Source organism: Melospiza melodia, chromosome 16 (assembly GCF_035770615.1).
Source record: "Melospiza melodia melodia isolate bMelMel2 chromosome 16, bMelMel2.pri, whole genome shotgun sequence".
Lineage (NCBI taxonomy): Eukaryota > Metazoa > Chordata > Aves > Passeriformes > Passerellidae > Melospiza > Melospiza melodia.
Genome location: NC_086209.1, coordinates 14,569,833 through 14,594,202, shown reverse-complemented (window position 1 = coordinate 14,594,202; position 24,370 = coordinate 14,569,833). Strand labels below are relative to the sequence as shown.

The following is a 24,370-nucleotide window of genomic DNA, read 5'->3' as shown; positions in this document are numbered from 1 at the left end:
TGCATTCAAAACAGCCATGTTTGGGGAACAAAACTGTTTCCTTTCCTCACTAGGCCTTGTATTAAGTGATGGTGAACTGGAACAAGCACTGCCCCAACAATCCTTGTCTGCCAACCCACAGGTGCCTGGCTTGCTTTCTTACAGAAAACATTTGGATTTAATATGAGCAAGAAAATTATTTTCCAGCACAAGTAAAACCTTTCAGGTTTTTATAGAGAGAAGATAACAAAACAATCAGTTCCAAAGCTTGAGCCTGAGCCTCAGTGAGTTCTTCCCAGAGGAAGATTTGAAGAGGCCAAAGACTCTGCAGCAGACACATCTGTGTGATAAATTTAGAATTGAAATATACTTAGTGGAGCACTGACATCTGAAATTTATGTGCTACACAGAGACCCATGAAGGCGCTGGAATCCACCCACGTGGGATTCCTTGGAGGATCAGAGCCATAGTTTTCAGCTCTGTAGTTCTCCCTGACCCATCCCACTGCACCATTACCCATCTGGATGCTCTGAGCTGGGAGCAGCTCCCTGTGCTGGGCGGGTTCCTGGCAGCCCTTAACAGGTTTCTTGGCCCGTACACATGGCTCTAAATCAGGTCAGGCCTCCAAAAAATCCTGTGATTGGCTTAAACAATCAGGAGACACTTTGAACCACTAAAGGCCATAATGTTTTCCATTCTCTGTGTTTTCAGAAGTTTAAGAAGTGCTTTAACAGCCTCTGCCAGTGTCTCTAAGAGCTCCCGCAAGGCAGAACTGTTGCAGTGACTTCTGAAGACTCTTGAAATCCTGTGGGCCATGCCCATGAAGGTTCAGAGAGACAAGTCCCCACAAGCTCCATCCTCCTACAGCTCCATCCTTCCTCATTCTGTGTCCTGCACACCCCAGCTCCCTTCAGTGCCTCCCAGAGGCTCTCCTGGTGGCCACCACACCATGCTGCCACACCATGTCACTGCACCCACCCTGCTCCTATGGGCTGGGACACAGGGCATGCCAGGCAGGCCCTGTTTGCCCTCCCCTTGGCACCTGCCCACTGCTGGTAGAGGGAGGCAGCAGCAGTTTTGGGTAAGGAGCAAACCCCAGCGTTGGCTGCTGTCCCTCGTGTCAGGGCACTCGAGTCAGGGTGACCCCACTGAGGTCTGCGGCTGCCACTGGCCCGCCCTGGGAGCACAGGCACAGCCCTGACACCATGGCAGGCACACAGGGCTGGCTGCCAGCACTGCAGGGTCACAGTGCTGGCACTCCCAGACCCCCAGGGAGGGGAACTGATGAAAGGGCTTTTTGACAACTCGTCAGTATTTTTGGAAACAGAACTTCTGTTTTAAAAACATCCCACTTTGTGCTATGAGGACAAGAACAAATAAATGACTTTAAAGCATGAGGCCATTTTAGGGTTTTCATGATCTTTCCATGTTTTCAGTTGATTTCTTCATGGTAACTGGACTTTTTCCTGTGAGCTTGGCGTGCTCTTCTGCTGAGGAGCCAAGGCATCTCTAAGGGCAGCTCTGGAGCCCACTGGCATGTGGCTCACCCCCAGTGCTGGCATGGTGGCTGTCACCCTGCTGCCAGGCCCCACAGCTACAGGAATGGTCAGGGAGGTCAGCAGCTCTCTTGTGACCTGTAGGTCCTGGTGAGCTGTGCAGGGGGGATGCAGGGTATGGGATGTGGGATGCAGGATGTGAACAGAGGTGGCTGGACCATAGCGAGGCAGAAGGAGTTGAGTGAGGTGAATTTGTCCTTCAGCTTCAGTTGTGACCCAGCAGCCCCCACGTGGTGGCCTCACTGTCCTCCCACAGACACTGTTCAAGCCACACAAGTTTGGGGCCATCAGAGACCAAGGTCAGTAAGCCCAGGATGTGCAGCCACTGAGAGACCAAGTCCCTCATCCCATGAGGCACTGGACCAGTGGCTCCTGAATGTCCCTGGCATCCAAGTGGCCATTTGGCAGGTGACACTGGGACTGACATGCTGGCACCCAATCTGCCACACCAGCCCGAGGAGCTGAGGCCCGCTCAGTGTCCATTACGGGGTGAATTTTGAAAATAACACAATAATTTTTCACTGTGACTCAGAGCAAGGGATGGGATCAGGTTCCTTATGGATGACAAACCCAGAGGTTTTTATTCTCTTGGCACACTGTTCTTTAGCTCACAGGGCACACTGTGTGGACTGCTGCTGTGCAATTACACACCAGGCATTGCCAGCTATTTGTGGCCCAGCGAGCTTTTTTTTTTTCCCTCCAAGCTCTTTGCTTTGTCTCAGTGAATCAAATCTTGGCCCTGGACAGGATTCACATCTGTGCCTTGAATTAACAAGTGGCTGATAAGCGTCTTCTTTATTACTTGGAGAGCATAGGTCAGTTTTATAAAGACGTTGCAAAAAGAATGGATTTACAACTGTTCATAAAGATACCAAAAACAATGACAAGAGCAGGAGGACACTGGCCTTTATTAGCTCCTTGCTTTGAGAATACATTAATCAACTGAAATTCAATTTAAAAGACCCAAAGAGGAATATATGAAAGGATTAGCCAATTGATATGTAATTGAATTACGAGTTCAGACGTGATTCATGGTGAAATCTGAGTGTGAAAGAAAGCCTACAATGATCCAATGTACGGCCTCATCTACTGGCAAATGACCCACGGATTCCCAGTGCCTTTGCTTGCTGGCAGCCATCACACTCACAGCGATTTCATGCACAAAATCGACACAAAAGCCAAATGCAGGCAGAGGGTAGAGCTCCAGCAAACCGGATTCTGCATTTATTGGACTCAGAACAACAGCAGATTTTCAGGTTACAAAAAGAACTGAACACCAAGCGTGAGGGGCCACCCTGTGGCATGGCTGGGGGCTCACGTGGGCCCCAGGCATGGGCTGAAAGAGAAAGGAGAATTTTCATTTACCCCCAGCATGGTTTCTTTAACTGGGTGCCAGGCAAGCCCCTCTCTTTGGTTACACAAATGATCGTCCTTCAGTCCCACATGGGGACTTGTGAGTTGCAGTTGTCCCCAGGGCATCCTGCACTGCACCCCATTGGCCCCAGCAGCATCTGTCACCACAGTCCAGCCCTACCAAAACACTCTGGGGCTCTCTCTTCCTTATCCAATGCATTCAGTTTAAAAAAAAAAAAAAAAAAACCAACAAAAACCCAAACAAACCCCCCCCAAAAAAAAAAGAAAAAAAAAAAAAAAAAGAAAAAATGAAAAACCCCAGAAAAACTGGCTGTGTCAGCAATCCATCTAATTCCTTCTCTGGGATAATTTACCCTCAGGTCATGCTATAATTTGGGCAAAGCACTGCAATTCCAAACTGGGCCAGACCAGGCTGTGTGCTCTGCACCTGCATCATATGGTTTGTGGGGTCTCCAGGGTCACAGCCCCATGGAAATGGGGCCAAGGCGTGACCAGTATCATGGTCAGCCCTCACCTTGGAGCCAGGCCCCAGGAAAGAACCAGCATTGTACCCCAAATTCTCTCTGCCATTCCAAGGCTCTTTTTTTTCTGGCAATGCTGTGGCATTGGCTTCTGTCTTTCCCTCAGCTCTGGTGGAAGGAGCAATTGCAGACTGGCCTTTGTTACTCCCAGGAACACAGCTGTGGGCTGGGAGGCCCCCCCAGGCAAAAAGGCACCAGCAATGAGCTTTTTGGCTTATTACAAAGAAAGTAAAATATATCAAATAGAGAACTCTTATTATTACAGAGACATGTTAACAAAGAGAAACAGCATAAAATTGCCACAGAACACCAAATATCTGGCACAGAGAGCAGCTTTTATCCACTTGCTAAGGGTTTATGTGGGTGCAGAGATTTACTCTGTGAGTCACAAGCACAGCATCCCTCTGCTGCTGAAGAGAAGGAGCACAGGGAGCAGGCACCAGTGGGCAGGGGAGGCTCTGACCCACCCGAGGGGGCTGGGACCCCTTGCCTGCCCACAGCCACCCCCAGTGGCCACAGCCAGCCCTGGGCCTGCACACAGGTGGAACTCAGAACACAGACACTCTCTGTGACCCCAGCATTCTGCCCAAATGTGTGAGGACACTTTGTGCAAGTCAAAGAGGGAAGAAACAAGAGACACTCCATTGTTCCCCAATGCAAACACTCTCCCTGTCTAACCTCAAGAAGACACAGAAAGGCTGGAGAAGGTGATACCAACCCCAGCCTATGCTAGTGTGTGCTCTGTGCATGTCACAAAATGCATGTCACAAAAAGGGGGACCTTTGCAAACTGGGCAGCACCCAGCCAGAAAAATAATGAAAAGTCTCCATTAAATTGGCACATTCTGACTCACCTCTTGCAGAGCATCCAGTACCTCAGTGTGCAACCAGAGAGGACTCTTAGAGCACATCACTAAATAGATATCTTTAGCAATAGAAAATGGGCCATGCCTTTATTTTATACAGAGATAGATAATTTTAGCATACATTATGTTATTGAAACATCCAGGGCAAGAGCTCAGCAAGGGGAGGGACACCACAGGGACTGCAGGACTGGCTGGTGGTGGGAGGTGACAGGGCAGCAGCTCTCGGGCTGGCTGGGAGACAGGTGACACCTTGGGTACCCTCAGCATTCCCTACAGACCACAGGGACAACCCCATGGCCCAGAGCAAGGAGTGGCACTGTAGGGAGGGTCCTGCCCCAGCTTCACTTCCCTCACTGAGCACTCTGTCCCCTAAGCCAAGCACAAAGAGCCTCTTGGACATTATGGCCGTGGCATGTGGATGCTGCCAGCTCTCCAGACTCAACCACAGCCTCTCCAAGCAGAGAGCTGCTGTCCTGGCTCTTGCTCCTGCTGAGGCAGGGGGTGCTGGCAGGAGCCTCTCAGGCTCAGGTGGGCACAGATTGGTGATACCTGCCCTGGGAATGCTGCATGCCGTTGCACCATTTGATCTATCCCACTGCTTCTGCCATGACACAGGGCTGAAGAAGTGTCCCTCCTGCCCTCACTAAAGACAGCATCCTTTATCCCACACCCTCTGTTATGGAATGGTGCCCATCCATGCACAAACACTGCTCCCAGGGAGATGCCAAGGTCTGTATCCCTTGTCCTCCATCTGCTGCCTTGGGCAGGAGCTGATGGGCTGAGCCATGACCCAGACTGAACCAGCTCAAAACCCACCACAACTCTGACATGAGCCAGAGCAGAGTCAGGGAATCCACAGGGGAACATGGAGATGGTTGGTCTCAGCTGTGACACCCAGGGGGTCCCAATTCCAGGGCTCAGCCCAAGGAGAGCCTCAGGGACAGCTTCTTTGGGACTGTGAACACGGTGAAATTCTCCTTGCTTTATTAAAGCAAAAGTAGACAAGAAAATGCAAAAGAAAACAAAAAGCATAAAGATAAATGGCAGGAGTTGGACTTTGGTATTTCTTAAAGCCTCTTCTTCCCCAGTTCCTGCAGCAGCTCATGAAAATCCACATGGAAACAGCATTAATTCCCCCAGCAAATACACACACAGATGCTGCGAGTCCTGGCTCCCACATTTCCTGGTAATCATATTGTAAAAACCCAACTTTTGAATTAACAAGTTGCAGAAGTTTACTGTGATAGTGAAGAGACAGAGAACATGACCTCAATGCCCCGACTGCCCCTCTGTCCTGGGCTGGGGGTGCTCCCCGTGAGCTCCTGCCTCGCTCAGCACTCGCTGTGCTGGGTGACACACACAGGGCACAGGCAGAATCCTTCCCCTGCTCCCCCACTTCTCATTCACATGGTGCTCCCACCAGCAAAGCAGGGTGGGCAAATCCTTGTTGGGTTTGGCCTCTTTTCAGTCTCCCAGCAGATGAACACCCAGCAGGACACTCATTAACCAACCAAACCTTCCCTGACACGAGCCTGTGTGATGCATGAAGCTCTCCCAAATTGCTGTTCCAACTGCTTGGAGCCTGAGCTCATAAGAGGGACTGGGAATCACCACTCTGCTGTGAAGAGCCAGGGAAAATTCCAGAAGACAGGGATGCACCAGCTGGAATTTTTTACTGGTTCATTTGCAAATATCTGTAGCTCACACCAGCACTGAAAATGCCAGCAGCCCCCTGGCACGGGGAGCCTCTGAGAGCAGCAACCTGCCAGCCAGAAAGTTCACCTATGGATTCTGTTGCTGCCCACATGAGAGGATTTCAGGAGGAGGAGCAGGATCAGAGCCCTGTCTAGCAGAGGAAGGAAAACCATTGCAAAGAAAGATCCTCTCCTTCCAGAGGGGCTTTTCCCCCACTCCTTCTTATAATGCAAATCACATCAAAAGGCTGGAAAGTATCAGGGAAATTGTTTTACTCCAAGAGTGTAAAGGAGCAGCTGCACCATGTTGGCATGTCCTGGAGAGCTGGGCACAGAGTGGGCACAGGGCTCTGGGTGGGCACAGGGCTCTGGGTGTGCTCATTGCCCTGGGAGGGTGCAGAGTTTGCTGTTTGTCCGTGCTGGCACAAGAATCTCTCGCAGATGTCTGTCTTGGTAATGCCAGGCCATGTCACAGCCCATGATGGCATGTGTGACCATGGCACCAGCCTGTGTGTGTGTGCAGTCACTGACAGCCTGTCTGGGTCTGGACAGGTGGTTCTGATGAACTCAGGATGTGCAGGAAGATGGGAACTAAAACACCACAGAGCACATAGGCTTGGCTGCTGTGTGCGTGCTGGGGACGGGCTGGGTGTGTGGGGCAGTGCCCATGGGATGGGGTGTGGGTGGTGTGTAAGGGATGGGGTGTAAGGGATGGGGTGTAAGGGATGGTGTGTGGGGTGGTGCACGTGGCATGGGGTGTGTGGGTGATGCGTAAGGGATGGGGTGTGGGTGGTGTGGCGCATACAGGACCATGTACATGGGACAGTGAGTGCACAGTGGTGTCCTCCTGGGCTGCAATCAGCCACAGCCACCAGCAGCAGCTGTGTGTGCTGCTTCCAAGAGCAGGGGGGTCTCTTGGTACTTCCCTTGCAGCCCCCCCAAAGAGTGCTGGTGGCAGCAGCCAGTTCCCACAGCCACCTCTCCATGGACAGGATTCAGAGAGGAGTCCCATGGTCCCACAGGTCCCATAGACCCTGGCCTTGGTCTTGGCTCCAGAACACTCATCTGCTGGCTTTGGAAAAAAATAGTTGGGACAAAATATTTGGGACAAATGAAGGGAAAGAGCATAGCTGGAATCCCAGGTCTGCAGAGCCATGACAGGAGCAGAGCAGGTGTGGGGGCAGGGGCTGCAGGTGCCCAGGGGAGCCAGGCAGGTGTGAGGTCCGAGGGCATCAGGCACTTTCAGAGGTGGGTTCAGCTTTGTCAGGGAGCAGCAGCTGGCAAGGACAGGAATGTGACTGCTGAGCACCTGGGGGTCTGACCCAGCTGGACAGGCCATAGGAAAAACATCCCAGGTGGAAAACAGGAGCCAGCCATCGCTGGGGGATTTCCAAGGTGATCTTCCTTGGCAGGCCTTGTGCTGCAGCCTGTCCTCTCCATCGCTCGTGTCTCAGCAGTGCAGGCCGGTCCCAGGGCTGAGCTGACCACAGTAGATCCCACAGTGGCTGCAGGGCCCATGAACTCCTCAGCCACAAATTTGCCTTGTCCCCCAGCTCTGCTCTGCTTCTCTTCTGCAATGTTTGAACTTATCTGCTTCCCAGCACCACAGTGCAAACAAAACATCCAGAAGGAGGCTGGCGACATAACCCACACCCAAACGCGGAGCTGCAACCTGCTTTGTGTTGTATTCTTTTTATAAAAATCACCCCAAACCCACCAACCACTGGCACTTCTTCTGCTGTCCCGTGGCCCTGGGCTGCTGGAGTCACAGTGACAAACAGAGGAGAACACTCAGACATGGTGCCACTGCCCCCACCAGTCCCCGTCCATCACCGTGAGCAGCTGGTGCCAGGCAGAGGTCGGCGCCAGGGGTTCAGTTCAGAGGTACCTCAGGAAAATTGTAATCTCAGGAATCTCAGCAGGTCTGTCACTGCCTGTCCCCTTGGCCACCGCCACAGAGGGATTCCCCAAGGCACTGCAGGACAGTAGTGCAGAAGTAACAGGCAGGAGATGGCTGGAATGGGGGTGGCAGCACGGGGGTCCCTCTGAAAGATCACTGTGCGTGGAAGTAGATAGGCTTGACTTTTCCAGACAGGATCTTGGGAACCTGCACAGAGATGATCTCGGCCATCATTTCTGGGTAGTCCACGCTCACCATGTGTGCCTTGATTAGGAGATCAAATGTAAACTGATGCAGGTCCTTGGCAATCTGGGAAAGGAAGAGAGCTGGTTAAACGAGTCCCTGGGCAGTGCTTTTTCTGGGAAGATACATGACAGAGGTCCCACCTACCCCGGGAAAGGGAAAGCGGATGAAACTGTCCAGTGCTCTCTCCAATCGCATCTGAACTCCTCCCATGATATGGAGGTTGTTTCAGAGAACGATCATTCTCTCTATGAAAAGTTACTTTTTTATATTGTTCCTTATGCATTTAGATGGCCATTATGTGTACAGATGGACATTTCCCTGTCCTCTCTTACCGGATGCACAGAGTCCAGGACCTTGGTGAGCTGGTAAAACCTCCGGGAGCAGGAGGTGGGGTTCTTCCTCTTGCAGGCAATGATCCGGTCAAGTTCCTTGATGTAATTCATGCGGAGCTCATCAAAGAGCTTCTGGTTCTTCAGGCCATCCACTGGAACTGGGTGGGAAGGGAAGGAAACAGTGAGAGGAGCCCAGAAAGTGACAACAATAAGAGAGCAGGAGGAAGGGCTGAAGCAGAGGACATCCCCAGCCTCCTCCTGGGAAGTGAAAGTCCAGGCACAGGAAAAGCACCAGATGCCTCGAGGTGCTGGAGCTCTGTGGAGGGAAGGGTGTGGATACTCACTAATACTGAAGAAGAGGAGAGCCTTCATACAGAGAAACTCCTGGGGTGTGATCTGAAGCCACCCAAATTCCTGGGAGAGGTGCCTCATCCTGATGCACTGGCTGTACATCCTGGATTTGTGCATGCGGTACCTGGCAGGGTGAGACGGGCACAGGTGGCACAGAGCCCAACATGCACGTGTGTGACAGGGGGACACTCCCTGACCCAGCAAATCCCCCTGCCTGGCACAGCCTGCTGCCAAGGGCCTGAGCTCTGCCTCATGCAGGAGTGGAGCACTTTCCAGAAGGCCTGTATGTGATCCTCACTGGACACAGATGGCTACAAGGGATTTGCAGCATCTGTCTGAAGAGCGACTGCAATGAATTCCCAAACATTTCTGTCTGTCAGGGATATGAGGCTGAGTTGGAGCTCCCAGGCAGGTGAGAATTTGCCTGCTGCTGTGTTTGGTTATTGGGTTCCATCTCCTCAATCTGACTGCCAGCAAACTCTCCCCAGCTCTAAGCTGATGGTACATCAAGGAGAGCCCACCAGGACCTTACAGTACATTTTGTCTCTATCTCTGCTCACCCCAGCTACCCAACAGAGCTGGAATTCAAACCCCATGGCAGAAAGACAGAAATTGAGCAATCCCTCACCCCATACCAGCTTCTGCTGCTGCCCCAGTGGGTGTCAGCCCACAGCAAGGCTGAGGGAGCAGGCAGAAGGACCCAGAGAGGCATCACAGTGGCCTCACTGCTCCTGGAGGTCACCATGGGTGGTGACAGGGGGGAGCAGGATGGGCACAGCCAGGCTGGGCTGTGCTGGGCAGCTCAGTTTAACTGCTCTAAGTGTAGCTGGTCACCTGGGCTGACCCAAAGCCCAGCAGCAGGCTGTTGTTGTTTCACACTTACTCATTGAACACCAGGTCTGGAGCAAAGTAAAGCATCCTGGAATTGACGTTGGTGAAGGATCTCCACCCCATAGCAAACACCATCAGGCCCATCCAAGAGTATTGGATTATTGACATCTGGTCATCCACATGCAGGTTGCGAAATCCTAATAAACAATGAGGGAGGGATGTTACAAATTACTGTTGGGTTCCTGCAGCTTCCAGGGCTGTTTCCAGGCAGACTCCAGCTCTCCTTCAGCGCTTCTCTTAGGAAAAAGTGGTCAGTCCATAGCCCAGGCTCAGCCAGTTTATGTCTCAGGACATGAGTCATGACATGGAGCTCCCACCTTGACTGGGAATCAAGAATAGACAAGCACAAACCTGCCCCTGGAAGGGAAGAAGGGGAACTTCAGAGACAAATAGGGGAGAAAATTCTACTAGGACTGCACCAATTTAAGTAACTGGATTTTTATGTGATGCTCAGAGACAGCAGGCAGCCCCTAGGCCTCCCACCATGGCTACAGGTGCTCTGGTTTCTGCCCCATACACACTGCATGGATCTCTTGACTGTGGGAATGAGCATGGAAACCTCAGCTACATTGCAAGAGAAACAAAAATAGCAACAAAATTCAAATTACCATTCCCAGATGGCAGCCCAGAGTTAAACCCCAGGCATGCTTTCACCACCTCCAACGCTGTTTTTTTCAACATACTTGTAAATAGGCAAATATAATTGAGTTTCAAGGCAATCATGCATTATTTCAATCAAATATTAAAGCAATTTAACAGCTCCAGCGTATAATTACAACCCATTGAGGCAAGGATCTCTGTGCTTTGGAGAGCTCTTCAAGGCAAACAAGCTGGAGAATGAACCTTGCCCAGACGCCACCCTGGCACAGTTGGTGCTGGCCCCGGGGGCAGCAGGGCAGCAGCTGACACTGCTACACACTGAGGGGTCGGGCATCAGGTGCAGTTCAGGAGAGTAAAACCCTCTGATAAAGGGGTGGTTATGACAGAAAACATTTCCCACAGCACTCTTCCTTTCCATCAGCACTACTGCAGTGGCAGAGCCTCAGCCCTGGATGCCAGGTGGCTTTGGTGGTGTCTCTGTGGATCTTGATGTCTAGTGTAGACAAGCCAAAGAGGAAGCAAGATTTGTCCCTGGTTTTACAAGCCAAGAATAGCAGAAACAGAATGGGCTACTCTGCATTTAAGGGTATGCAGACCAATATCTCATTGGGAGCACCAGTCTAGGGAGCTGCTAAACACCTGACCACAGCTCATCACCAGGGTTTGGCAGAGAGTGGCAAACTTACTGTGCCTCAGTCTCCTCCTCTGGCTGTATCACCCCAGACATACGAGGAGCAGGGTTCCTCCTTTCTCTGGTGTCCCCTGAGGAATGGGGTCACAAAGGAGAAGGCAGCAGGACCTGGCCCCGTGCCCCAGTCTCCAGGATGCTGGGAGGTGAGCTGGGTGCTGCTGTGCCCAGACTGAGCTCAGCCCTCTGCAATCCCACTCACCCAGTTCCAGGATGACAAGGTGGAACAGGCAGCATGTTCCCAACCTTGCAGAGACACTTTGCAAATCCAGCTCAATGAACACATCATTCACCAGGATGCTCCATTTACTGCACCTGCTGACCAGCATCTGGAAAATTCCTGCCCCCTATTACCTCTCTGAAGCATCACAAATATATCACACCAGGCCATCACATGGGCAACCTGAGTGACTGCCAGGAAAAGCCCTTTAGGATTCTGCATTGCTCTTTTGCCATGTTGCTATTTACCCTTTTTATCACTTCAGGTGGGTTCTGGGACAGGGCTGATCCTTGTCTAGAGGGCAGTTCTGCAGGGCTGGCAGACGTGGCTTGGAAGTGGAGCAAAACCTCCATGGAGAAAGGGGGAAAAGAGCAGGACCCTGAGCCCAGACCAGCTGCAGTCCTGCCATGGGGGGAAGTGCCCTGTGCCCACATGGTATCACTGACCAGGAGCTATGTGAACTCAGAGTATAATTCCAACACATTCCATCACCCCTCAGTTCCTTCTCCCATCATCAGCCCCTCTAGAGTCAAGTCCCACACTGCTACAGGCAGGGGACACACACACTGCCCATGGAGAGGGTCCTCCAGGAGCTGTGTGATGGCACAGGGGCTGCAGACCACCCCCTCTGCCCCTGCCCCCAGCAGTGCAGATGGGCTCTGGAGCTGGGAGAGGATTTGTTTGCTTTCCTTCTCACCTGGCAGAGCCTTTGCCCATTTGACCACGTAGACCAGCTGCCTCTCCCCAAGCTCATTCAGGCTGGTCAGCAGGTTGGAGAAGGAGTCAGGTTGGCTGTTGTCATGGCCAGCACACACCACCCCAGGCTCGATGGCCTCCAGGACGTTGAGGAAGATGGGCTGGCACTCGTAGCCATCAATGCGTGTCATCACCAGCTTGGGAGCTTGCTCCTCTGTTGGGCTGGATGAGCTGGTTCCCTCCATGTCATCCTGGGCCTTCAGGTTACCCAGTTTCTTCAGCTTGCGGGCTGTGGGAAAGATACAGTTTAGTGACACTTAAAAATATGTTAAAAACATGTCAGGGCTTCTTGGCTCCATCGTTGTAGTTATGAGCAAAGGAAAAGTGATGAGAGCAGCAGCTCCTCCCTCAGTGGGCACGGCCCAAGGAGTGCCCTGGCATTGCAGCTCTCACCTAAGGACAAGAGGAGAACACACTGTGTGACAAAATCCATTTTGTTGTTAATCTGACATGGAAAAGAACCAACATGATTTACATCCTCTGCAATGACTGGTCTGTAAGTCCGACTTAAAAACAGAGAGGAAGATCCAGGGAAGAGAGAGAAGAGGTTTTGACTCAACTCAAACTACTGCTTGTATGCAATCAAAAAGAGGAGCAACACAAGATGATAAACTCAGCACACAGTCATGTTCCAGGGAGAAAAAACATTGCACATGGAGGGCCAAGTGAGATTGTCCCATCCCAGAGCAGGGCAGAAGCAGGATGCATCTGAGATAAACCTCCCTGCAATGCCTGCTGCCCCATAGCAGGCTCTCCCAAACACATTGCACACATATGACACAAAACACATCTCAGAAGCCAGTAGGGAGTTCCAGGGCTGTTTCCCTGGAGTCCCCACCAAGGGGTAGAGGACCCAAGCCAGGTGGTCTCACTCTGCTGTGCACCCCCATGAGCCTCATGAGCTGGCAGGGGGACCAATGCAGCCGGTGACTCTGCCTGTGTCCACCATGAAAAGGTGTTTTCCCCACACACCTGGCTCTTAACCCCAGCTGCAGCACTCCAGAGGTGTGATACCAGAGGTCTTGGGGAGTCCATGTTCCCCTCACTGACACCAGCATGACATTGCTCAGCACAGGTGGCCTGTTCCTGCCACCCCTCACTGAATCCACACCACAGCTAATTAGAGAACAAAAGCCCATGGCTTCAGCAGGTAATACAACATCAAACCAGTTGTCCTTGGGGTTTTGGCTCCTTCATTATATGATACTTATCTCAAATTTCCTTTCAGCTGTAATTAGAAAAATAAGCAGTAAAACATAAAAATGTCAAGTCAAAGTGCAGCTCTGTAAATTAACTCCAAATGTTGATTTTTTTTTTTGGTACTCTGTATGATCTGCTGTATGGGCAATGAAGACAGGCCTCTCTGTAAAAAGGGAGGAGAAAGAATGAATAAAAATACAGGAAAGCAAGAGGAAAACAGTGCTGCAGCACAGAGTGATGGCCTCTGGCCATCAGCCACTCGTTTGATATGGCCTCTTCTCCCTTGCCTCCAAAGTCACAGCTCTGCCAAAGCCACCACTAACCCACATCCCCAAGTGACACAGCCACAAATCTGTTAATCCCCCCAGGGATGGTGACTCCACTCGGGCAGCCTGTGACAGAGTTTGGATTTAGAAATAACCACTGCCCCAGGTCATGTGTGTGAGCGAAGCCAAACCCACATGTACAAAACACACATATGGTTTGCTTTAAATGCTTGGGTTTCTTCCCTCAATATTTAATTATCTAGTATGAAAATATCCCAAATGAAGTGAGAAAACAGCAAGTACCTACTGCATTGGCTCTGAAACAGCAGCCACAAACCAGACTTCTGTGACAATGGGTGTTAACTGTGCTATCAGACAGGCCTGGGGTTTGTGCATTCCAGGAGCACTGAAATACTGACATTACCAAGTGGAGAAAACCTTCAGAGGTAAAGACTGGCTCCTACTCAGTCACCTCTGTCAAACCCCTTTGTGGTGGTGGCTCCTACTCAGCAGGTAATATAAACAAAAATTTAAAAACTGGAATTAAAGACATCTGTAGTGGGAGAAACCTTAGGAAATGTGATTAATATTGGGATGTTCCTGCTTGGCTGTCAGCAGGGACAAGAGGCCCAGGGAGCCTCGAGGTACAGCTGCAGCACAGCACTGCCCCAAGCCCTGCAAGCTGGCCTGGGGGCCTCTGGGGAACTATTGGATAGATTTGAGAAAAAGCTTAAAGGACACAATTATATATCACAATAAAATATTCAGCAGTGCAAGAACCCGCGAGAGCACACTCAGAGCAATGGCCAAAGTGATGCACATTTCAAACATCTCCCTTACAGGCACTTCTAAAGCTCTGAGGAAGGAGCACTCTGGGCTCCAGCACCAGTTTTCATGATGCCAGGACTTAGGGAAGTTATGGAGACCTGGAAGAAGCTGCTCTTGCACTGACTACAATGGAAAGATCCTGCAGCACACGTCGAGCTCAGCTGCCAGAGGGACACTGAGGAGCTGAACAGGACTTATTTTAGAACTTGCTGCCCTTTGCTGTTTTTATGAGCTTCACACCAGGCTTGCCAAATCCAGAACCTGTCAAGCTATCAGTCTTGTCTGGCACAACAATTTCAGTTGATAATAATAAAATTACTGGTTGTGGCAGACACATTTAAGAGATCTGAGTCAATCAGGTCCACATGACTGAAAAGAATTTGAAGGATGTAATAGTAGATAATGTTGCTGAATTATTGCAAACCTCCTAGCGATACATCTCAAGGCAATTATTGTTTTGAAAGGACATCAGACAGGTTTGTTTCTTACAAGGGTGGCTTATAGCTACATTCACCCCAAAACCAGACTTAACCATTTCTACTCAACCAGCCCATATGGCAATGTATGGATGGAAAACAGGGATGAACACTAAGGATGATCACTGAACAGATGGACAGAGGTCAGCACACAAGGGCTGATAGGTGTTGGCAAACTGCAGAAACCATGAGGACACTGAAGAGGACACTGAAGATTTGACAACATGTCTTGGAGCAAGGAGGTAAGGAATGTCACTTGGGTGGCTGTGTAGGAGGCAAAAGGGTTATTGAGTCACAGGTGACAAATACCCACTGTGGGGACAGAAAATCAATAAAATTAGGGGTTTGAATCAAGAAAATCAAGTTGTAATAAAGATCAAATTGCTGTAAGTCAAGAGCAGACCAGATGAAAAATCAGGTACAGCCTGATTGTAACACTGATTGCAACTACTGCAATGGCTCTGCAAAAATTGTGTCAAATTCCCCCTGGCTGGAATCAATACCCAATGTGTGGTGAGACTCTGCTCTGCCTGAACCTGAATTAGGACTGAATTAAACACACCTATGCCTCAAGCCTGGATTTTCACAAGCTTTTGGCTATTATTACAGGAGATTTCTAGCCCTACTCTAAACAAAATGAAAGGAATTGCACATGTTTTGAGTTTTTGCTCCAGCCAGGACCCACAGGGTTGCAGCTTGGCTGGCTGCCAGCTCTGGTTGTGGGTACAGGAGCTTGGAGTGCCCACAGGAACAGCCCCTGGCACCTCTCATGCTCCCTGAGCTCGGGGCTGGCAGGATCCCTGCAGCTGTGCCCACACCAGCACATTTCCTGGGCTCAGGGCTGGCAGAATCCCTGCAGCTCTGCCCATACCAGGACATTTCCCAGGTTGAGGACTGGCAGAATCCCATACCAGGACATTTCCCAGGTTCAAAACTGGCAGAATCCCATACCAGGATATTTCCCAGGTTCATAACTGGCAGAATCCCTGCAGCTGTGCCCACACCGGGACATTTTCTAGGTTCAGAGCTGGCAGAATCCCATACCAGGACATTTCCCAGGTTCAGGGCTGGCAGAATCCCTGCAGCATCTTCCCCAGCATCAGGACAGGTGCAGTGGGATGGTGGGCACAGGCCAGCCCACCAGCAGGACCCAACACACTAAAACAGCATTATCACTGGTTTTTTCCTCTTTTTTTTTCCTTTTCCCTCTCTACAATATCTTTTCCCTCTCTATAGAGAGAAGATCCTGCTTAGTGGATACCAGCTTGCAGGTCACTGTGATCTCAATCAATAATGAAGTGCTTCAACACATTGCCATCCTGTTCCAGAGCAGAGCCTGCAGAAGGCATTCAGTGTGTCACCTCCCCCTTCTCCTCCTTCTTCTCCTCCTCCTCCTCCTCCTCCTCCTCCCCCACGAGAGCACCAGGGATGTACCCCATCAGTGACTGTAATTAACCACCAGTTAAAAACAACTGGTTGGAGCTTGGGAGTGATTTCAAACGCCCTGCCTCCGCTGTGGGAGAGGTTACTGTGGGCAACCACAAGCTTGCCTGTTTGTAACAATTGCCTTTACACCGACATCCAAACCAAATGTAAAATAGACCAGGCAGAACAGGTCAGGGTGACCCAAAGAGCTGAAGAAAAAAAGAAGGGAGCGGGGTATCCGTATTAGCATTAATTTTGTCAGTGTGTCCTGCAGAAGAGGGTTACACTGATGTATGTCTTCTCCTACTTATGGAAACTTCACAGAAAAAAGCACTTAAAAATAAGCTAAGAAAAGGGAGGGAGGACTGCACTGCCTTTTGGGATCTTTGGGGAGAAATCAAATTAAACCCTCTGCTCCTTGGTGAGTCACAAATCAGAGCCACTTCAGGAACAAGTCCTTCAAGACAGCGTTGTTGCAGCCCAGCAGCTCTGGAGGCTCAGCCTATCCCAGCAATGGGGTCACGATTTTACCTAAAATGCTGACACATCCAGGCAGTCTGGGCTGCCTCTGTCCCCCTGTGCTGTGCCTGGCACTGCCAAGGCTCCTCTGTGCAGCCCCTGAAGCCCCCTCAATCCAGAGCTTCCCAGCAGGGGCAGGTCTGTCAGCACCCTTTTCCAGGATATTCTCCTCCTCACAGAATCACAGGAGGATTTGGGTTGGAAGGGACCTTAAAGATCATCCAGTTCCACCCCCTGCCATGGGCAGGGACACCTTCTACTATCCTAGCTTGCTCCAAACCCTGTCCAATTTTCCAAGGCCTTGGAAACTTCCAGGGATGGGGCAGCTACAGCTTCTCTGGGCACCCTGTGCCAGGGCCTCATCACACAGGGAAGAATTTAATCAGATAAACTCAACAAGGAGACACCCAGTGAACAACACCAACTTATAGACTATGAGCAGAAAACCTCAGATTTTGGATATCAGCATCCTGTCAGTTTTCGAGGGCTACAGGTTTGGGAACAGAGACAAATTGTAACAAGGACCCTCACCAGTGACACAGGAGCATCTTCCATCCTGCAAAAGAAAACACTGAGCTTTTAATTTCACCAAGAAATTGCTCCTTTCTGCCTTGGAATAATCCCATCAAAAGAGAGAAGTGCTCTGCTCTGAGGCTTCAGGAGCCAGAACCAACTCACCCTGCTGCTTAATTTTTTTAGATTCACAAGGTTTGAAACGAGGGAAAAATACATTTCCTGAAGCACAAACAAAAGCTATTGAAATTCCCCATTTTGCTATTAAACTCTGAAAATGTTTTCTGAGGGTGTATCCATCAGCCTCATTTTCCAGCCATTTGCTGACTGTTCATCATTAGGGCCCCAGGAGGGGACCTGGCCGTACCTCCGAGCGTCATCCCGGCCTCGTAGCACTTGCGCAGGCGGCACGAGGGGCAGTTTTTCCGCCGGAACTTGTCGATGGTGCAGTCGTTGCGGCTGGCACAGAGGTACTTCTGTTTACCTAAAACACCAGAGAGACACGGCATGGGTGCTGGGTGCCAGCAGAGAGACAGGCTGGGCTCTTTTGGAATCACCATGGGCAGCCTGGAGAGTTTGGTTCTTGTTTTTTAAATGTCATTCATCTATCCATGTCACCCATCCATGCAATGCCATCCAATGTCATCCATCCATCCAATGTCATCCATCCATCCATCCATCCATCCATCCATCCATCCATCCATCCATCCATCCATCCATCCATCCATCCAATGTCATCCATCCATCCATCCATCCATCCATCCATCCATCGTCATCCATCCATCCATCCAATGCCATCCAATGTCATCCATCCATCAGCCACTGAATGGCTTTTGGGGGTTTTCTCCCAGACCAAACCCCACAGTTTGAACCTTCTGCCACAATACTCACCTACCAGTCCCCCCAGAACCATGATGCTCTACAGACCTTTTTGGGGCTGAATTCTTTTTGTGCAACCCATTGATACCAGTTGGGTCTGTTGTATCTACAGATATTGGGGTTGGGGAGCTGTTGCTCCACAGGTGAGTCTCAAGCCACCCTGGGATATATCTGCAGTCAGCCAGGAGGGAACTGGGACCAGCAACTCCCTATACAGAGGACCTTGTGCAGCTGTGGGTTTTGGGGAGGGGCAGAAAATTCAGGAGTTATTTATGGTGAGGTGCAAGAAATTCAGAAGTTACTTATGGTGAGAGTCACTCATACCTCAGACTCAGCCTGCACTCGCTCAGAGAGCAGCTCGTGCAGCTCCAGGGCACAGCTTTTTTTCACTGCCCCATTTGCCAGACAAGCCAAGAATCATCACTTTTCTTGTCAAGTTTGAACACATTTACTGGAGCAGGATTTATCTGATGTTCTTCAGGCTGCTCCAAACCAAACTGGACTCAGCGCACAACAGAGAGGTGCAGCTTATAGAACCACAGGCAGCCCACAAGGGAAACCAGCCCATGGCCTTTATTTATCATCCTGCAAGAGGTTACTTTCTGCATTCCTATAGAAATAGCCCTCTGGAGTCATCAGAAGTCTATGAATAAGGTGAGGCTGAATCCAACCCCTAAATGTGCCAGTTTTGAAATGAGATGCGCCAATTTTGGTGCAGAGATTTTACAATCCCCACACTTCCCCCATTGCTGCCCTCACTGCCACTGCCTGAGGCTCTCACTGGGGCTCCTGGGTCCCCCCACTCGTGCCTGGCCACAGTTTTGGCAGGACCAGCTGCCACTGTCACCCCCACAGAGCCCCCTGGCAGGGCTCAGCACCCAGCCCACTCCTCCCACAGCACTCAGGGGCTGCACAAACACCCCATGTTTGACCTTCCCAGAACTGTCCTCTTCAAAGCGGATCATCACCCACCCCTGTGCCTCAGCCATCACCTGCATTACTCACCACATCTCACACCTGTTAAATCATTTTTACACTGTCCTCAGAACAGCTCTTCTCACCTTCTCCCTGGCTCATTTCCCATGAGAGGGATACTGAGGCAAGCCTCGATCCCTAAGGACCCTAAGGGGAGAAACACCATCCTCCCTTTCAGCAGCTCATTGAGGAGGAGGATGAGTAACAAAGAACTTCAGCTGAAACTGGGTTACTTGGAGTTATTTTTGTGCCAGGGGCACTGAGAGCTGAGGCCACACTCGTTCCACTCAACCTTTTTAGGTACTCACAAACACATGCCCTACTTTCTGGGGAATGAAGATCTGGAAGATCTGGCTGCCTGAGCCCCCCAAGGGTGCTCCAGGATCAGGCACAGCTGTGTCAGGAGCAGAACCCCACAGCCCCAGGCCCCTGCTCAGCCCCAGGATCTGGACAGATCCCAGCACGTGGGCTCATCCCCACCCTGCTCTGTCCCCAGGGGAGGGAGCACACAGCACAGATGAGGTTTGGTAGTGGAGTCCAAACCTTGCTCCATGAGGCCACTGTGCTGTTTCCGATCTCCCAGCTCCAGAACTGCTGGGCAGGGACATGGAGAAGGAGCCTCTTCCATGAGCCAGGAGCAGGCAGAGGGGCCCAGAGGACAAACTGGGCACGCTGGAGGAGGCTGCAGGATGGCAGTGCCACCCCAGAGAGAGCAGCACAGGCTGTGAGCTGCAGCCACAGCTGTCCCCACAGTCACGGTACAGTGACACTGCTGACATGGCCAGGCCAGCTTCATGGTTCATGGACAGGCTCTTTGGGCCTGTCTCTGTCTCTGGAACCCGCTCTCTGTTGTCTGGGCCTGCACAAGTGAGCCCTGTTTACTTTATGCTGTTCTCCAGGAACAAAAAGAGAACCCAACAGCCATGGCAAGTCATGGTGGTGCTGCTGCTGGGTGTGAGAATGAGCTGAGCTCACCTCACCCTAATTCCTGGGGATGCAGAGATTTCCCCTTAACCACCAGGAGAGGAACCACCAGCTCTAAAAGGCAGGAGAACCGGGAAGGGTGGCTGGAACATGGATGAGTTCCTTCCCTCTGAAGTGGAGGGAAGTTCCTTCCCTTCTCACACACAGAGTCCTGTTTCTAATTTCACTCTCTTCATTCCAGAGCAAGGTGAGTGAGACATTTGCAATCAGCTGCTCTTTATTTAAAGATAAATATGCTGGTTTTTCCTTCTCTAGAGTTTAACACTGAAACTATTTCTTTGTTTTCCTTTTCTCCCCTGCAAACAGCAGAGGTGTTTTCTCCTGCCACTCCAAGGCAGAGGCTCTTGCTTTGCAAACCTGTACATACAGGTCCAAACCTCACACCCACTCTGGGGTGTTCCCCAGCAGTCCTGCTCTTTGCAAGGCCCCTCACCCAGCCTGTCCTTCCCCCACAGACCATGCCCAGCTGAGGACAGTGCAGATGTCACCCAGAGAAGCCTCACATCCTCCCGTGCCCCCAGGTCCTGTCTGACATTGCACAGGTGAGGGGCGAACTCACATCCAGCACCCTCTGCCTTCCAGACCAGCACAGACACCCCAAGAGAGCATCTGTGCAGCAGTCCCCACCATGAACACACTGCAGTGCTCGTGTCCCCTCTGCTTGGGATGTCCCCCCCACCTTGGGCCCCTCCTGGGCCCCCTGACACCAGGCAGAAAGACTCTTCCACCACCTCTGAGCCCTCCCACTCATCTGGGACCACAGCACACACTAGGAGCCAAGGGGAAGAGCTGCTCTCCAGGTCTGCTTGACTAAAAATAATGATTTATGGAGGTGAGTTGCTCAATCCAGAGGAATCATCTAACTAACAGCCTGTTGCCACATGAGCTGTTGTGCCCAGACTAACTTTCTCCTCCAGACAACAAAGTAATCTCTGCAAACATCTGGAGCAAGATATATGACCATAAATGTGAAAGACCAGTAAATGCCTTTTGGAAGACAGAGATCCTCATACTTCAGGACATAAAGTGACTTTTAACAGCTGGGGGATGAGGCCAAGCTTTCTGCGAAAGCAATTCCCCATGGTCTCATGGAACCATGGAGGCTGCAGAGCTCCCCTGGAAAGCCTCTGCTCCTTGGGGCTGCCACCAGCAGGGCCATGCCCAGAGCTGAGCCTGGCGTTTGGTGCTGGCACCCTTCCCATGTGATGCTCCTATTAATAACTCAGGAGGGCTCAGCCACAAAGTTCCCAGGAGCCAGCACTGAGCCACTCTGAGGAACCACCTTTGCAAAGTCATTTCCTGAACAGCCCTCTGTATTTACCAGTGAGCATAGGGAAAGCACCCAGAGCTTTCCCTGTGCTCTGGTTGTCCCAGATTTTGCTCTCCCCATGACATTTTAAGGCACATAACACCCAAACAGTCGTGAGAAATCCACCACTGGAGCATCGTGATGCTGCAGCACCACTGAATCTTCTGCAGACTCAATTTCTTTGCATGCCACATCAGCCTGGAAAGGAGGAGTTTTTTATAACATGGCAAGGATCTTTGCAAAGGTTTACTTTAACTTGGTGTCATCTTGAAATCTGGCAAGAAAGTGTTGAGTTGGCCCAGTGACATCTCTCTGGTGTAAGGCTAATCCTCAGCAGGTCAGAACATAGAACACTAATCCATATGGAGAATGATGGAGGCACTCAGAGCAGCCTGCACAGCAGCCTGGCTGGGTGCCTGCTAGGAAAATTGCCAAATACTGTGTTATTTTTTTCATTTAGCTCTCTGCTATATTTAAAGACAGCCCCATCAGGAGCACAGCCCAAAGCATCCCAGTCCTACACTGCCAGGAACGCTGTGTGGAGGCAGCTCTAGGCTGGCTAAGGTCACCAGCAGATCCCAGAAACCTCAGAGGGACAAGGAAGGACTGCTTCTCTCCGGGAATACATGCAGAGACACAATGATCCCCCTCCTGGACAGAATGGGAGAGCAGGAGCCCTGGGCTGCTCACTGACACAGCAGCTGCCTTGTTGGAAGCATTTTTCTGTTTCAGGGACAAGAGTGGCATCACAAGGACTGAACTCCCATGTCTTCAACCCACCCCAGCCATGCTCACCACACCCAGAGGTGTCCTGCCTCTAAGGAAAAACAACATTTGTGCTGAGCTGGGTGAGGTTTTTGCTCAGCAGATGAGGAGGGGGAGCAGCACCCAGGTGCCAGGGCAGCCACCCAGCCCTCTGGACTCTGGGGCTGTGACTGCCAGGGAGGGCTGGGCTTGGTCTGGTGACCCTGCAGGTCAGGCAGTCCCCACCAGTCTGTGGGCTGTGCTTCAGGGCTGGCCTGGACACAGCCTGGACATCTTGAGAGAGTCTGTGAATCACAAGAGCCAGCAAAACGAGACAGGACAACATTCCTGTCATTTCTGTTAACTCTTCAGCATCTTTCTGGGAAAAGCAGTTGAACCTGAGCTTGTGAAACCCCTCAAATCTGTCAAATATTCCATCAAAGCAGGGGTGACCTGCTCCTGCTCATAAACCCCTCAGTGCGTCCAAAGGGAAGAAGAATCAGTGTCACAATCTTTTTTTTTAATCTTTTCCCTTTCTCACCCCATAGAAGCCAGTGCATGTCTATAAAACCTCCTTAAGTATCCCTGCCAGATAAGTTCACTATTATTTCAGAAGACTGTAATAAAAAGGAAATGATGTGCCCAGCTATTTCCCTCCCCTCCAAGACGCTGCTTGTGCTGCTCCAGTCACAGCTCTGCTGCTCCCTCCACTAAAGCTGTGCCTTGACACCAGCCCCAGGAAGGTAACAGGTTTCTTTTCTCATGGGGAAGCAGTTTGATCTACTGCTGTAAAGTCTCCAAGGGCGACCTAAGGCTTTCTGAGAGGCATTTTATGGACTTTAAAACATGAGAACGCGCTGAAATATCAGCTTTCAGTAATGCTGCTCAGCTTTAAGAAGGAAGAGATCTGTCTGGAAACTCACCAAAAGTTAGAACAGAAATCACCACCTGCCATCTCTGCATTCAGTACCTATAAAGGAGCACAATTTATTGTCACTTCCCTAAAATAAAGACTCAGCCATGTACCTCAGGGCAGCATAAGATGAAACCTGACAATTTGGCAGCTCTCTGCACACACATATGGCTGCTCAGGAAAGACAAAGGGCTGCTGCCCAATCCCAACACGGCCAAAATTAACATTTAAATTAATGACATAACACCACCAGGAGAGGGAACAACTCAAGGGCACGTGCCTCAGAGCAGCCCAGGCTGCCCCTCTGCCCATGGGCACCTCTGGTCCCTGTGACCCACCCTGGTGCCAGGGAGCACAGCCCCCACAGACACCCGCAGACACAGGCACTCCAGCAGCACTTCATCTGACTGAGAGCCAAGCCTCCACTTACTATAAATCAACAATAACTTGCTGACTTAAACAAGCATCTGTTATTTACTCTGGCTGCACGAGCCAACCCACTTGGCTTGACACAGAGCTGGTGTGCAGCAGAGACAGATCTGCAAATGATTTACTTGGGAGAAATATGCAAAATTTGTTAACTATTGTTTGACTGCCCTTTTTGGCAACACTGATGTCCCCTGTGGCACAGCCCCTGTACTTCCCTGGACCAGCACTGACAAGTTGGCTCCTGGCACAGAGGAATGAGGGGAACAGGACTCCAGCAAGAGGCAGGATAATGCTAATTGATCTAATTGATGTAGAAGCAGCATTCTGACACCAGCAGGTGAGCACCCCTAGCCTGGCACCTCTGCTCATGCACAGGAGAGGCTGGGCACAGGGGAAGGTCATGGTGAGACAGAAGCTCCATCCTCTTTTAGCTGCCAGCCCACTCCCAAGGACATCACAGCCAGTGACAGCAGCTGCCCACATAAATTATATTAGCAAGAAGGAAAAAATGACGGCTTGTGTTGGTTCATGTCTCCTGACAGCAAGCCTGATGAGTGACCACAGGCACATTACATTGCTGGACAGTTCATCTCCCACACCAGAGGCTCTCACTGCTGCCCAAGAACCACAGCTCTGAAGTGCAGGTAGAAACCAGCCACTGCTGAGGCACAGCCTGAGGAAACAGCTGGGCTGGGAGCTTCTGCTTGGTCATTGCCAGGGAAGGTGGGACAAAGACCTCGCTGTTGAGAGGGAACATTTGGGCTCACACTTATCCCTGGAGAGCCTGACACTATGGAGCTGGACATGAAGGAGGAATTGTTTTCTCATGGGCTGGGGAGAAGCATCACAGACCCCAAGGTCAGAGCAGGGCTCCTGATGGACACAGGGTTGTGCTGTTTTGTGGGCACTCACAGAAGGGATCCTCTGGAAGGCTGCA

General features: G+C 51.0%; 1 protein-coding gene across 1 annotated transcript in view; it reads right to left on the bottom strand.

Moving 5' to 3' along the window:
- Positions 1-2,426: 2,426 nt before the first annotated feature.
- AR (androgen receptor) overlaps positions 2,427-24,370 on the bottom strand; it is a 40,113-nt gene continuing 18,169 nt past the window's right edge. The window contains exons 3-8 of the mRNA XM_063170752.1: positions 17,568-17,684; positions 11,915-12,202; positions 9,702-9,846; positions 8,812-8,942; positions 8,468-8,625; positions 2,427-8,198 (exon numbers count right to left, since the gene is read on the bottom strand). Coding sequence (XP_063026822.1) covers positions 8,043-8,198; positions 8,468-8,625; positions 8,812-8,942; positions 9,702-9,846; positions 11,915-12,202; positions 17,568-17,684 — 995 coding nt within the window. The 3' untranslated portion in view covers positions 2,427-8,042. The remainder of the gene's footprint in view (positions 8,199-8,467; positions 8,626-8,811; positions 8,943-9,701; positions 9,847-11,914; positions 12,203-17,567; positions 17,685-24,370) is intronic.